The following is a 13290-nucleotide window of genomic DNA, read 5'->3' on the forward strand; positions in this document are numbered from 1 at the left end:
AGTGAAGCTGTCTCAGGATGGGTGTAACACTCATGAAGTGATTAGCGCCCATGAACATCCAGCAGCAGCATTCTGGACCAGCTGAAGTTTCTGAATTCATCCAGGCAGGGTAGTCCTTAGATCCTTTCCATTCTGTCTTCCAGCCTGGATACAGGATGGAAACTGCCTTGGTGGATGACCTCTGCCGAGAGATAGACAGAAGAAGACTCTGTTTATTCTCCTGGACCTCTCAGCTGCTTTCGATATAATCAACCATGGTAACCTTCTGTTATCTCTCTGAGTTGGGACTTGGGGCACCATGATACAATGACTCCACTTGTACTTGGAGGGTAGTACTCAGAAGGTGGTGCTGGGGGACAACTGCTCCACCCCTTGACCCTGTAGCACCTCATAGGTGCTGTAGGGATCCATTCTGTCCCCTATGCTGTATAACATCTGCATGAAACCACTGGGCAAAGTCATTCATGGGTGTTGGCTGTGGTGTTATCAGTATGTGGATGACACCCAGCTCTACCTATCATTTTAAATCAGCAGACACCAGGAAGGCAGTGGATGTTCTGAACTGGGGTGTGAAGACTGTTCTGGACTGGTTGAGGGCAAACCACTGTAGCATAATCCAGATAAGACAGAAGTGCTCTGGGTTGAAAAACTGATAATCTGAATAGTGAAGTAAATCTCATCTTGGATGGGGTCACACTCCCCGAAAGACACAGCTTGGGAATGCTTCTGGACCCAATTCTGTCCTTGGTGTGCAGAAGTGCTTTTTACCAGCTATGTCTGTACACCAGCTGTGATCCTACCAGGAGAAGTTGGACCTGACCTCAGTCACTCATGCTTTCGTGACATTCAGATTGGACTACTACTGCAATGTGTTCTATGTGGGACTGTATTATTCTCTGTTAGCAAGTCTGCTTTGAAGTGTGGTAGTAACCACCCTCTGTGACTATACTTTGCTCAAAGTGGGGAGAATTAGTTTCAAATGGATGCTGTTGCCAATAGCAGTATTTTTGGGGTCATGCAAAAAGGGCCCCCCTCTCTCTGGTCTAGCCAAAGCACCAAGTCACAGGCTAGCAGCCTTCAGTAATGTTGCAGCCCTAGCAGTTCCTGGTTTCTTGGCATGATTCAGTCATCAGCACAGGCAGCGTTTGGAAACACACCTCCAGGTCAAATGCTAAAAGACTTCAGAAGACACCTCCACCTTCTGGAGTAAGCCAGCTAGTAGACCATTAAAAACTATATCTGGCAGGAATATTTCTATTTTAGTGATTAGACTTGAGTGCTTCAAGCAAGTAAGGAGCAAACATGTAGCCATTTCGCCCTTGTTAGAGTAAATTAATTGACTGGCTAAGATAAGGAAGAGAACTCAGTGGTAAACAAAACTTTTGCATCTTGCACCTGGTACGCCCAGTTTTCCCTGAAGTAATCAAATATAGAAACACCCATGAATAATTTGGAGTCATCTTTGTCTCTTTCGCTATTCTGTGCAGCAACAGAAGGCGCACTTGCACTGATTTGTTCACTTTAGCAATAGACACCTTTGTAATGCCTCTATTATCCTGCCCTTTGGGAAAATATAGACTCACAATTGCCCTGATACTTCCTAATGGCATGATTTTGGGTCTACCTGCCTGTGACAGACCACATGAATCCGAATCTGTTACATGATGGACTCTCACAAAAACCGCTCTGCTACTCTCCTTACTCTTGAGGGACCCCTGGAGTGCCTGGAGTGAACTTGGCTCACCGAACACACACACACACACACACACACACACACACACACACACACGGAAGGATAGGTGAACTTCCTACTCAGATCTATCTTTTTCTCTGGGATCTTCCCCACCTCTTCTCCAGTGGCCCCTCTAATTTTTTTCATCTCTGTGTAGAATGAGTTTTGTTCTGGACAGAAGTATCAAGGCAGTGTGCATGCACCTACATTCAGAATGGGGCCTTACTTATTCAATCTGAGCAGGATCTAAAATGAACTGAATAGACATCCAAAAATGTGTGAGCATGCACATGTGCACATGCCTTAGAGGGGACAGTGCTCTTCTCCCCATCCCTATCAGCTTTCCTAAGCCAGGCACCCTATCAAGATTTTTAACCAAGCTTTCTTTTACCTCCTGTGAAACTCCAGGGAATCTATTAAGAAGTGTAACCGAACCCCCTCTTATTTTCTGTAATTCCCCAAGTTTGTGTTAATACAGCTTTAAAACCCGTAATCAAGTCTTTCTCCTTTGAAATTTCCCAGTACACCTTGCTTGCTTAAATTTAATGCGGTGTCAGGACTGTACTTCCAATTTGAGATAATTTCCCCCACTTACCCCCAAAACATAGCCAGAGTGCCTAGCCAATCACTCCCATGCAGTCTTGGTAACAAAGCAGACCAGTGAAGAGCTATGTTGTCCTTGAAATACTAGGGGGGAAACAAGGAAAAAACAAAGAGTATAGACACGTGCCTTGAAAACAAAGAGCTGCTTTATTACGAGGTAATAGTGGTACATAAAGTGAAAGTGGGGTGGTTAAGCAGAGATTAGTGCCTAGCAATCTTGCTGACCATGGTCTTCCTGAAAGGGGTTGGCATATGACTTAGGTTACTTGTAATACACATTCACAATGTCCTAGTGCTAAGAAGGGGGGTAGATGTTTAAGGATGAAGGAAAGAGAGGGCGAGCAGATACGTTTTTCGTATCTACCTGATCTAGATGGGTTTTTTTTTTCTCCAGTTGGCTCAAGCATGTGGCAAGATATGAGGTGCAAGAATGCACGGAAGTAGCATGCCAGGGTGTAGTGAGGATGTAAGAGAGCAATGCTCTCTTGGGAGTGGTATTTATAGTGGGAAAATAGCCCGAGGGCATGATTTTAGTCCTTTGGGGAACTATTGAAGAGTTTTTGCATAATCTAAGGTCCTGAGTTAGGCAAACTAAAGTGGTTTGGAATGTTTGCTCCATATAAGGTATGGATTTCTGCTATCGGTTAGGTTATGTCCTGAGTGTTGCCTCCTGTGTGCTTCAGAAACAAAGGAATTGAAGGTTGAATCTTTGCATATGCTCAGATGCAATCAGAGGGGCATCTCCCTAGTTGGTTTGCGCCCTACAATGACTTGGGGGCACCAGGGAATGCCTTATCAGAATAACCTGTAGTCTCTGGAATACAGCCAGCTAATGCTTCTCTTCCAAACATGTGAAGGAAATGGCTGTTTCTGGTTTGTCAGGTGCACTGAAGCACACAAAATGGCGAACTGAGCAAGTCTGGTAACACTATACATGTGCTGCAGCATGTTTACACACTACTTCCTGGCATGAAAATACAGCCTACATATTCTGAGTAGGGATCACAGATGATTTTGCAGTGCCTTCTGGCTCTTGTATTCAGACCCCTTTTCAGTACTACTTTTGTGGCAGTTGGGGAAAGCGAGCTGGTCAGCAGATGGCACTGCAAAAATCATGTGAAGTCCCTGCTCAGCAAGAGTACAGCGAGTAAGAATGAACTAGGGAGTAGTGCAATTTGTGCTTGGAGCTCATGCAAAAGCTTTGCCCATCCTGCAGTTTATTGCCATCTGGAAGAGCCTTAGGTCCCCTAATTTTTGTACTAAATAGTGCACCCAGTATCTCAACAAGAACAAATGCTGCTGCTTAACAGATAAAAGGGTTCAGTTCTATGTCAGGATAATCTGAACAAGTGTTGCCTTTTCAATCAAGTCCAATTTTCTAACTACTCTAAATTAAATTGTATCTTATGTTGGCTGACAGTTCCCATAACTTTGCAAGCTCTGGCATACATTAGGCTGTAAATCTTAATAGGAAGGCATTTCTCATTCTTTTCATCTGCTAGCTGTCTCCAAGATGTGGATACTTTCCCTTTGCATGTGGCCATGCCCTCTTTTTATTTTCTGCTGCACGACCTTTTCTGTGATGAGAATGGGTGGTGGTGAGCTCTGGCTCCTCTCAGTTTTAGATTTTGTGATTTTTGTTCCCTGCCCACTCCTTGCTCTTAGAACTTCTTCCAGACTGTATCAGCAGCACACCTTCATTATCCGTTTCCAAATCCATGAAGGTTGGATTACCCTGATCTTCAGAATCAGAGTAACTTTATTGTAATAACTGTAATAATTATAATTGTTATAAAAGTTTTAATATCTGACATGCTTGTGCCCCTTCCTCTGACTACCCAAACCCTTACATGGAAGGCTTTGTTTTCACTTCTGCATATTTACAGCACCAGGCACTCCTGGCATATCAGAAATAACAAACTAAAACAACATTCACAGCTACACATATTGCTCACCTGCTCATGTGGAGAGGATTGGCATGAGAAGTGACCTTGCTTCTCTGGGGTTGTGATGGTACAGCAATCAGGGCTCTGCATGCGGTCCACACATTTTTATCCCTGAGCACTGCACTAAACACCTAATTTGGCTTGTATAGGAAAACAAATGAGGCATAAGAAATAGCATGGAGGGGAGTGTCCCAACTTAAATTTGGCACAACTCTGCTTTTCATATGCAGCACAGACCTATAAATGTTGCATGCTTTATGTCGGTAATGAGTCTGCCAACCTTGGCACGTGCATTCAAGTTGTTAAATTGTAGGGCTCTGCATAATGATGTTTGGAAAGCAAATGTTTGGTTGATATGATATGCGAGTGAAACCTGTGCCAAGCAGCTTTTCCCCCTGCAGTGTTGCTGTCCAGAGAAAGTGAGATGTGCGTTCAAAGAATGTGAGTGATTTTTAAGGCTTTACCAATTCTTCAGAAAACCTGGAATTTCCCTGCTCACTAACCTTTGCTTGCTTAACATGCTTCTGGATATTCTTTCTTCCTCCCCAATATTCTACTTCAATTGATAAAACTTTTTCTATGTTGATATATTAGGAATTAATGCAAAAATAAATGTTCTTTCTTTCTTTCTTTCTTTCTTTCTTTCTTTCTTTCTTTCTTTCTTTCTTTCTTTCTTTCTTTCCCCTTCCTCTTCTTTCTTGGGGGAGGGTATGGGGGCCGGGTGGGAGGCAACTTGTGCATGTTGTTGCAAAATATAAATTGTTATAAAATGTTTAAAAACATTAAATTAAAAAATGTTTTTATCAGGATGCATTAAAAGCGTCGTAAGTACTAAGTGCTTATTTGTCTGAAAGTGGCATTTTTAAAAAGTGTTTGTTTCTTTGTGATTTAGAACATTTTGGAGTCCCTGTTTAGTTCAGACAAATGTAGAGGATGCAGTTGGTCATACAGAACTTAATAGTCATTTAGCTGTTAACACAATTCTCACAATATCATCCAGATCATCTAGGGACTGTTGTAATATTTCACAATTGGCAGCTCAGAATCTTGTGGATTTAATTTGTATATGCTCTATTAGATGTCTTATTTATTTAAAAATGTACATATTAATATCCATCAAATGTATACTCCATACAACATGTTACATTCTTAAGGCTGCTCAATAGAGAACCTTAAAGAATTGGTAACATACAATCCAGCTAGCAATAAAATATTGATTGATTGATTGATTGATTTGATTTCTATATCACTCTACCAAAAATGGCTGCGTCAACCCCCCCCCCAAATCAATTAACTATTAAAATAAAATACTGTAAAAACAACATAAAACTATTATTAAAACAGTTTGTAAACCCTGGAAAGCCAGGCCAAACCTTTATGGTTTTAAAAACAGTTTAGGGAATGAATGCCATTTCCTGATGATGAAAATGAAAAGGAGAAGTATATTTGGATGTGATCAGCATACTGATAACATCCAGCACAAAATCTCCTGATGACCTCACCCAGCGGTAGATATTAAAAAGCATTGGTGACAGAATAGAGCCCTGAGGGACTCCGTATAACAGTTCCTGTTTTGAGGAGCAACTGTCACCAGGTTCCACCATCTGGAATCTACCCGAGAGATAGGAGCGAAACGACTGCAAAGCAGTGCCCCCTGACCCCAACTCCCCCAGGTGATCCAGAAGGATACCATGGTCGATGGTATTGAACGCCGCCAAGAGATGGAAAAGAACCAGCTGTCACACTCCCTCTGTCGATTCCCCGGTAAAGGTCATCCATCAAGCTGACCAACCCCATAACTAGCTCTAAAGGCAGTTTGAAATTGGTCTAGATAATCAGTTTCCTCCAAAACCACCTGGAGCTGGTTGGCCACCACCCTCTCAATCATCTTGCCCAACGAAGAGAGATTGGAGACTGGCCTATAACTATCCATCGCTAAGGGGTCCAGGGAAGGCTTCTTAAGAAGCAGTCTAACCATTGCCTCCTTTACAAAATGTTTGAAAGAATTAGATGTTTCAAAGTGAAATTGTGCATAGTGTGCACTTGTGTTTTTGTTAAAAAGGGGGGAAATGTTTAATGTCTGCTGCCATTCCCAAGGCAGAAAGCTTAGGGCTATACTTCCACCAAGAACTGCTCCTATGAAATTATCTTTCCTTAGAAATGGGATTTTCCAAGAGCTGTCCTTTGTTGGTCTGTGACCTATCAGCATCCTTAGGGAATAATACTGTCCAAAAACCTGCGTCTCTGGGTGGTTTACAATTATAATAATTTAAAACATCAAATCAATTATCAATTAAAATCATTTAAAACATTAAAAATCAAGTATTAATTTTTAAATTATAAATCTAATTAAAAGCCTAGGTGAATAAATGTGACTTGACTGCATAACAATTAAAGGAATAGCATATTTCTGTGTACTAATCTCCTGCCGTAAACTTGCATGTTCTTGGGCCCTGATGAGCTGACTTTAGGTTGATGGCTGGCCTTGATAATCTGTGGGTCAGATTTTTTTTTATGTGGGTTTTTGTTTGAATCTTCTGATGTCAACTTTGACTGAATAATTTGAAACTACGTGCCAGTTACCACAGTCCACAGACTAGAAATGCTATGTGTGTGATAACAGGGGGAGCATGGGCACCCCAAACTCTGTTCACAATGTAATATGTGTAATAATGCATCATCCTGTTCCTTCAACCATTCCATGCCATTTTAAAAGTATCCCATTTAAAGACTCTATTCTAATATTAGCCATTATCAGAAAGTCAATCTGCATATGCCAAATGCATTAACAAAATGTATACTCCCTTCTACTTATTAAATAAAGTGTGATGCATAACCCAAGCCAAGGTGGTAATCTCAGTTGAAGCAAGTACAAGTTTGCAAAAAATGTTACTGCGTGTTAAGCAATAAATCCACCAAGTCCTCCAGGTACTGTAGAATGAGATACCAGAATAACTTACTATCTAGTCAGTATTTAGTGATTAATTGCTACTGGAGTTGTTCTGAAGGTGGTGGTTCATTACCCTGGTCAAATAAATGTTTATGAGGATTGGCTTGTAGTAAAATGTGAAATGTTGCATGTTCCCTTTTGAGTAACCAATTTCATAGCTTTAAAAAAGTGTTATTTACTATCAAAACACCTATGCACTACTTAATTTAATTCCTCACATTTTCTTTATAACAATGGAATGTTGGAAGATGTTTCAAATTTGCCTTCTATAATATTTTACCTAAGAGTTAATTCATGTGAGCAAACAATGGAATCTGTTTGGACATCATGCTAAATAATAGTTTGCAAAACTTAACTGCAGTTTTTCATGGCACCTGAATGGACAAACTATAGTTTGTGATAGGGATGCGCACGGAACCAGTTCGGAGGCCCTTTATGGCCCTTTATGGGCCTCCGAACTGTTTCAAAGAACCGGCAGTTCTGCTGCTTCAACGGCGGGAGGTGTATCGCTTTAAGAGTGGGGGGGGATGCGCTTACCCATCCTGCCACTTTCCCCCCACCGGTGTCCATTTTCGTAAAAGCTCATCAGGGAGGCAGTGTACCTCCCTGCCGCCCCATTGCCTGGATATAACGGGAAGTTCCCATCACGCCGCACATGTGCCAGTGCGCTGGGGACTTCCAGTTATATCCGTGCAATGGGGTGGCAGGGAAGTATGCTGCAGCTCCGATGAGCTTTTACGAAAATGGATGCCAGCAGGGAGAAAGCAGTGGGATGGGAAGTGCACCCTCCCCCACTCTTAAAGCGGCACTCCCCGCTCTTAAAGCAGGACCTCTGCTGCCTTTGAGACTTCCCACTGTGGTTCCATGCACACCCCTAGTTTGTGATTGGCCAGCAATCCAAAATGTGTTTTGTAGCCTGAGCAGGTTTATCTGCTGTACAGAACTACTGTACTATAATGTTTTCCCCTGCAGAGCCAATAACTTTAGAAGGGGCAATATAGATCAAGGAATGGCACAGGATTTCTTGACTGCATATAACTAAAAATAGATTGCTTAGTAGATTCTACTGCAAATCTTTCACATTTTGTGTAGTTTGGTCTTAATAACAGAAGATGAAATAAATGAGGGAAACGGGTAGGAAATGGTGCAAAAGAGAATGGTCATATATATGGCCACTCCCAGGCCACACAGAGGCCCATTGCGCTGGCACAGCATCCTCCAAAATGGCCATCGCACCAGGGGAAAGGCCCGACGGACCAAAGAACAGCCCAATTGGCCAGTTTTGGATGGCAGGGAGGCCGGCGGTGGAAGAGGGAACCTCTGTGGATGCCCCTTCCCCTCAGAGAATCCCCCTCAGAGGGGGTAAGTTTTAAGTTTTAATTTTTTAAAACCTAAAAATTTTCACGGACCACCTGAACGGGTTAATTCCAGGGTTGAGTCGAACCAGGGGTTCTTAGCTCGATCCTGAGCCTTCTAACCAGTTCGGTTCTGAACCTGTTTGCACATCCCTAATGGTGACGACCATCTCTGTGAGCAAAAGAGATAATATACAGTATGTATTTGCCCTTACAGATACATACATAGCATAGCCTTTTATCACTAACTCTGCCCATCTCAGCTACATTTTCAATTCCAAAGCCCAGCTGTGATTTAGCTTGAACATCCTGAGGGGTCATTCAAACATCTCTCCAGATATCCTTTATGTTCAAAATTACTGTCAAGCGTGGTTTGACTAGTTGAATAAGAACTGACACACACTTTCTCTCTTTTTTTCTCTTTAAATTGCATACAGTGTCAAAGGTGCAGATGCTGGCAACGGGATCAGAATTTTAATTCCTGATATTGGTATGTTTATTGCCAGTCTGACCATATGGCTTGTCTGCAGGAACATAGTTCAAAAACAAGCGCAAGAGGATGCAGGACAGTACAATGTACAGTTTGAAAATGAAGACATGGTATGTTTGCATGCTTACCTCTTTAAATGCTTGGATTTTTGTTTCCTGGAGCACTGTAAAATACAAGGTCTTTGCAAAGCTTTGGAGGACTATTTGCCCCAAAATCAAGAGGCCTGCTCTGGCCCATTTGGACCTAGTTCAATCTGAAGTGAAGCACCATCCTCTTGGGTCTAACTGATCCTGAACCAAAGCCAGACTGGGCCAAATTACTTTGGGGGCAAGGAGGCTTCCAAAGCTTTGTGGAGTCTGACGCCTATACTTCTGGGTGATTCTCTCCTTAGTCTTCTGTTTCATTCCCAGGCAAAAGAGCAACAGATGCCAAGCCTGCCTTCTATTTCAAAAGGACTGCCAGAAGAGGTGGGGGGATTGGTTTTCCTTTGGCTCCTTTACAGTCCTGGGAACAGGGTAGATATTCCTGTGAATCATAGCTTTTGTTCACTGCAGCTGCAGTCACTAAACAGGTTATAATTACAGAAGCATACATGCTGTTCCCAAGAACAAACGGGGGGGGGGAATCCACCTACCAGCATTCCTTTTGAAATAAGATGGCATGCTTGGCACCTGCTGCTCCATAACTATTAGGGGTAGTGGGTGGGGAGGTGATTGAGAGGCCCCTCTGGTAAGAACAGGGCTCAGGGGGTGCTTTGGGTCACTAATGGTTAGACCCCTAACTGAAGTGATCCTATAGTTCAGAGCCAGATTAAAAATGGGAGATTTGGGATGGGGCGGGGGATGGCATTCCTGGACAGCTGGAGACTCGCAGAGCATGGTAAGACACTTCATTTCACCTTTTTTCATGAGTTTTTCTCAGTTTTTGCCCATTTCCCAGCCTTCAGGAACCTAAGCCCCATTCCCATTGGCACAGTGTCCCACTATTCATGGTTGTAGTGGAGAACAGAATCCCCACAGATAACGGGGTTCATCTGTATGCAAACCTAAGATAACCCCGTAGGCCTAAATATAGCCAAATTAAGAACAGTAATTTCCTCGCACTCTTTCAACTCCACCTGATTGTGTATGGAAGGGTGGAAAGGGACCTGGAACTGGTGTAACATGTAGCAGGAGACAGTGCCAAATGAGCAAACACACCGTTGGATGGAGGCATAAAATCTCATACATGAAGTTTGAGAGGTAGTTTAAGCCCACGCTCGCCTCATTCTCCATCAGCTAAAATACTGAGAATTGGGGGGGGGGTGATTAAATCAGAAGAGCCTGTGGCTTTACATTGGATCTTTGATTCCTGATGTACCTCAAGGCAATGTAGTTAGCTATATAAAATGGGGTTGTGTACACATGGAATGCTTCAAGCAGTGTGCAAATTAAAGAATGTCAGGACATTGTTTTAAGAACATATTGAATTTTAACTTACAGTACTGCTAACCTTTAAACTGCTATATCTTGCATCATGATGTAGTTTAATTTAATTTTGTGCGTGCATTTTGTTGGTAATTTATGCAGCCTTACAATTTATGGTGTTCTGTGTTATAGAATTGAGTAATTATTTGTCTGGAAGCATTCAATGAATGAGCAAGTACATATGTGTAGAAAGTGATTTTGAGATACTTTCCCAAACTTTCTAGTTGAAGGTGTTTGTAAACAAGATTATGTTCTCTGGCTCCTGGGCTAATAAATAGCCCATAAAATTGTGCTAAAAGGGCAGTGTTTGGTTACAGCTTTGCTGTACATGGGAGGTTGAAAAGCTCTGCTTCACTTGAAACAATGGCTGTGGCTGGTTCTGTGCCATGCTGATGTGACATTCCTTACCAACTGGTCCTATGATCTGGTCCTATGATTCCTTACCAACTGGTCCTTTCTTCATTTTAGCAGGTGAAATTGGGCTATAAACAATATGCAGTATAAACAGAACATCTGATATCTAGTCCAAGAAATTAAGTGCATTAAGGTTCAATATATTATGTTATCCCGCACTACCTCCCCACAATCCCAACCAATGGCACCCTAGTTACCTAACGTCAACTTATATTAAAATGCTATAGTTATTGTTAGAAAGGTCTTACTTCCATATGACCCACATATGTCGAGGTTGAGTGTCAACTATTCAACCGTGGATACACGGTTCCGTGGATAGTGAAGTTCTCCTGTATACTGCATATACCCAAAGTATAATATATGTGCTAGTCATGATCATCACATGAAATTCTTATTTCCTACATAGAGTAACTCCTATAGGGATTATTTAATGTGTGGAACATCCCTTGCAGTGCCTCAGAAAAGATAATCAGGTTTGTGCAAGGCTCTTGGGGGGAAAAGATTTGCAGCCATGGGGACTGCCATCACATTTGCTCATGTGCGTGCTTGTTATCACGCTCTGTGCTATGCTTTTGATCTGAGTTGTGGAATTAGCTCTGCTTGGGGCAGATATGCATACAGCAACAGTGTTTATTTTGGGTATAGTTGGCATAGGTAAAGGCAAGTCAGAGTTAGGGTACCCCAAAAGGAGTAATAAAGTGGATACCAGATTTCTTAATAAACAAAGGAAGTGTATTAAATAAAAGAGTGAGAGTTAAATAACTTCTGGAGAACCGAAGACATAGACTCCTACTGGTCCTTAAGCAGAGCACCAAATTCCAATGAATGGAAGCCTATTAAGAAGCCTAGCATCGAGGGGCCTGGGCAAAGTGAGGGTGATATACAAAGCAAAAGAAGTTCCAGTCAATATATGTGTCCTAAATTCTGCATGTCTGGTGAGTGATGATTTCATGTTTGTTTGTCCTTCTCTATGTGGAAGAAGGATAGACTTTACCACAAAGGGATAAATAGTAGATTTTGAAGATTGCTGGAGGGTCCTGGGTAGTTGAGAACACAAGCCCACAGCTCATGCTGACCTACTACAGGGAGACCTCAACCTTGATGGAAGTTTCACTCGAACTTCTGTCAATACGGAAGGGAAAGAGGCCGTGTCAGCAAGAATGCTGGTGCAGTGTATGGCAATTTAGCATCATCAGCAGACACAGATTCAAGGGAGAGACTCCAAGGAACTGTCTGACCAGAGTCTGCATGATGGGGTGTGAGGATGTGTCCATGAGATTAGAAAAAAGAACATCCATTGGCACACACACTCAGGAACTGCACTCATTGAAGGGAAAAGAGTTATAATTCTTTGTCCCAGAGGCAGGGATAGATGGATGCCCATGTTGAAACAACCCTCAATGGCTGGTAACAAAAGGTTTGATTGGCTTTAGGGCTGCTGATACCCCTTTACTCCATTCAGGTAGACAAGAGGCATATGGTCTCTCTCTTTAACAACTGGCAGTTCTCAGCCAACAATCAATCTGGGGTGTGTTTAGCTTTTTTTAAATGGAGGGAGGTATGCTGACCTTGAATAATCCCTGGAGATATGTGCAGTTCTCATTGTTCCCAGATTTGGATTCTCCCTAAAGCAGAAAAGCCAAATTAATCCCAGTGCTACAGTTAGCCTAGGGTATTCTCGGTCTTTTGTTTATGGCTGACCTTAGTTATTTTTCAGTCATGTTTTTCTCTGGGGCACTAGGAATGCCAGATCATGTTGATCACGTTCCCATACTCAGAGGCCAATCACGACTATAACAGGGGTTGTGGAAAGAGAAATGGGGGTTCAAGCTGGCTGCCATTAACAGAGACAACCATCCCCCCTCCCTGTTGACTTTTCATATTGTTCATACTTGAAGATTGTGCCCAGACATAAGGTGGATATGATAGGTGTGTTGTTGATCTCAGGCTTTAAAACTGGAAATCTTTGAAATTGGGAATATTGAAGGTTTCATTCATAATATATAACCACAAGTACTGTAAAACATACTTTCAGAACAAAAGAAAAAAATGTATGGACTAACTGGAGAGTGCTGGGAAAACCAGTGGATGGGAGAAATGCAGCCCAACAATAAGCAGAGGATATGTTTTTAATTAGCATTAAATTATAAATTTTAAAAGTTCTGCATGATCCTAGGCTGTTGTCCAATTCATTACCAGCCTTAAATGGTTGCACACTCTGAGCAAGCATGTCTGCAGGCTCTTTTTATTAAAGCTTCGACAATTTAAAGCAGGTGAACTGAACTGGAGAAAAGCCCAGACTGCAGACTCTGAGAAGAACAATGCAATTCAAAA

General features: G+C 42.2%; 1 protein-coding gene across 15 annotated transcripts in view; it reads left to right on the top strand.

Annotated features, from left to right (window-relative positions):
• The window catches only part of PIEZO2 (piezo type mechanosensitive ion channel component 2), a 469614-nt gene that overhangs the window by 209998 nt on the left and 246326 nt on the right, over positions 1–13290 (top strand). For 14 of the 15 annotated variants that reach the window (XM_053247271.1, XM_053247279.1, XM_053247278.1 and 11 more), the window contains one exon: positions 9024–9186. In XM_053247271.1, coding sequence (XP_053103246.1) covers positions 9024–9186 — 163 coding nt within the window. Of the gene's footprint in view, positions 1–5909; positions 6046–9023; positions 9187–13290 lie in introns of those variants that run through there. The other variant, XM_053247282.1, reaches the window with a different exon arrangement.

This window comes from Hemicordylus capensis, chromosome 4 (assembly GCF_027244095.1).
Source record: "Hemicordylus capensis ecotype Gifberg chromosome 4, rHemCap1.1.pri, whole genome shotgun sequence".
Classification (NCBI taxonomy): Eukaryota; Metazoa; Chordata; class Lepidosauria; order Squamata; family Cordylidae; genus Hemicordylus; species Hemicordylus capensis.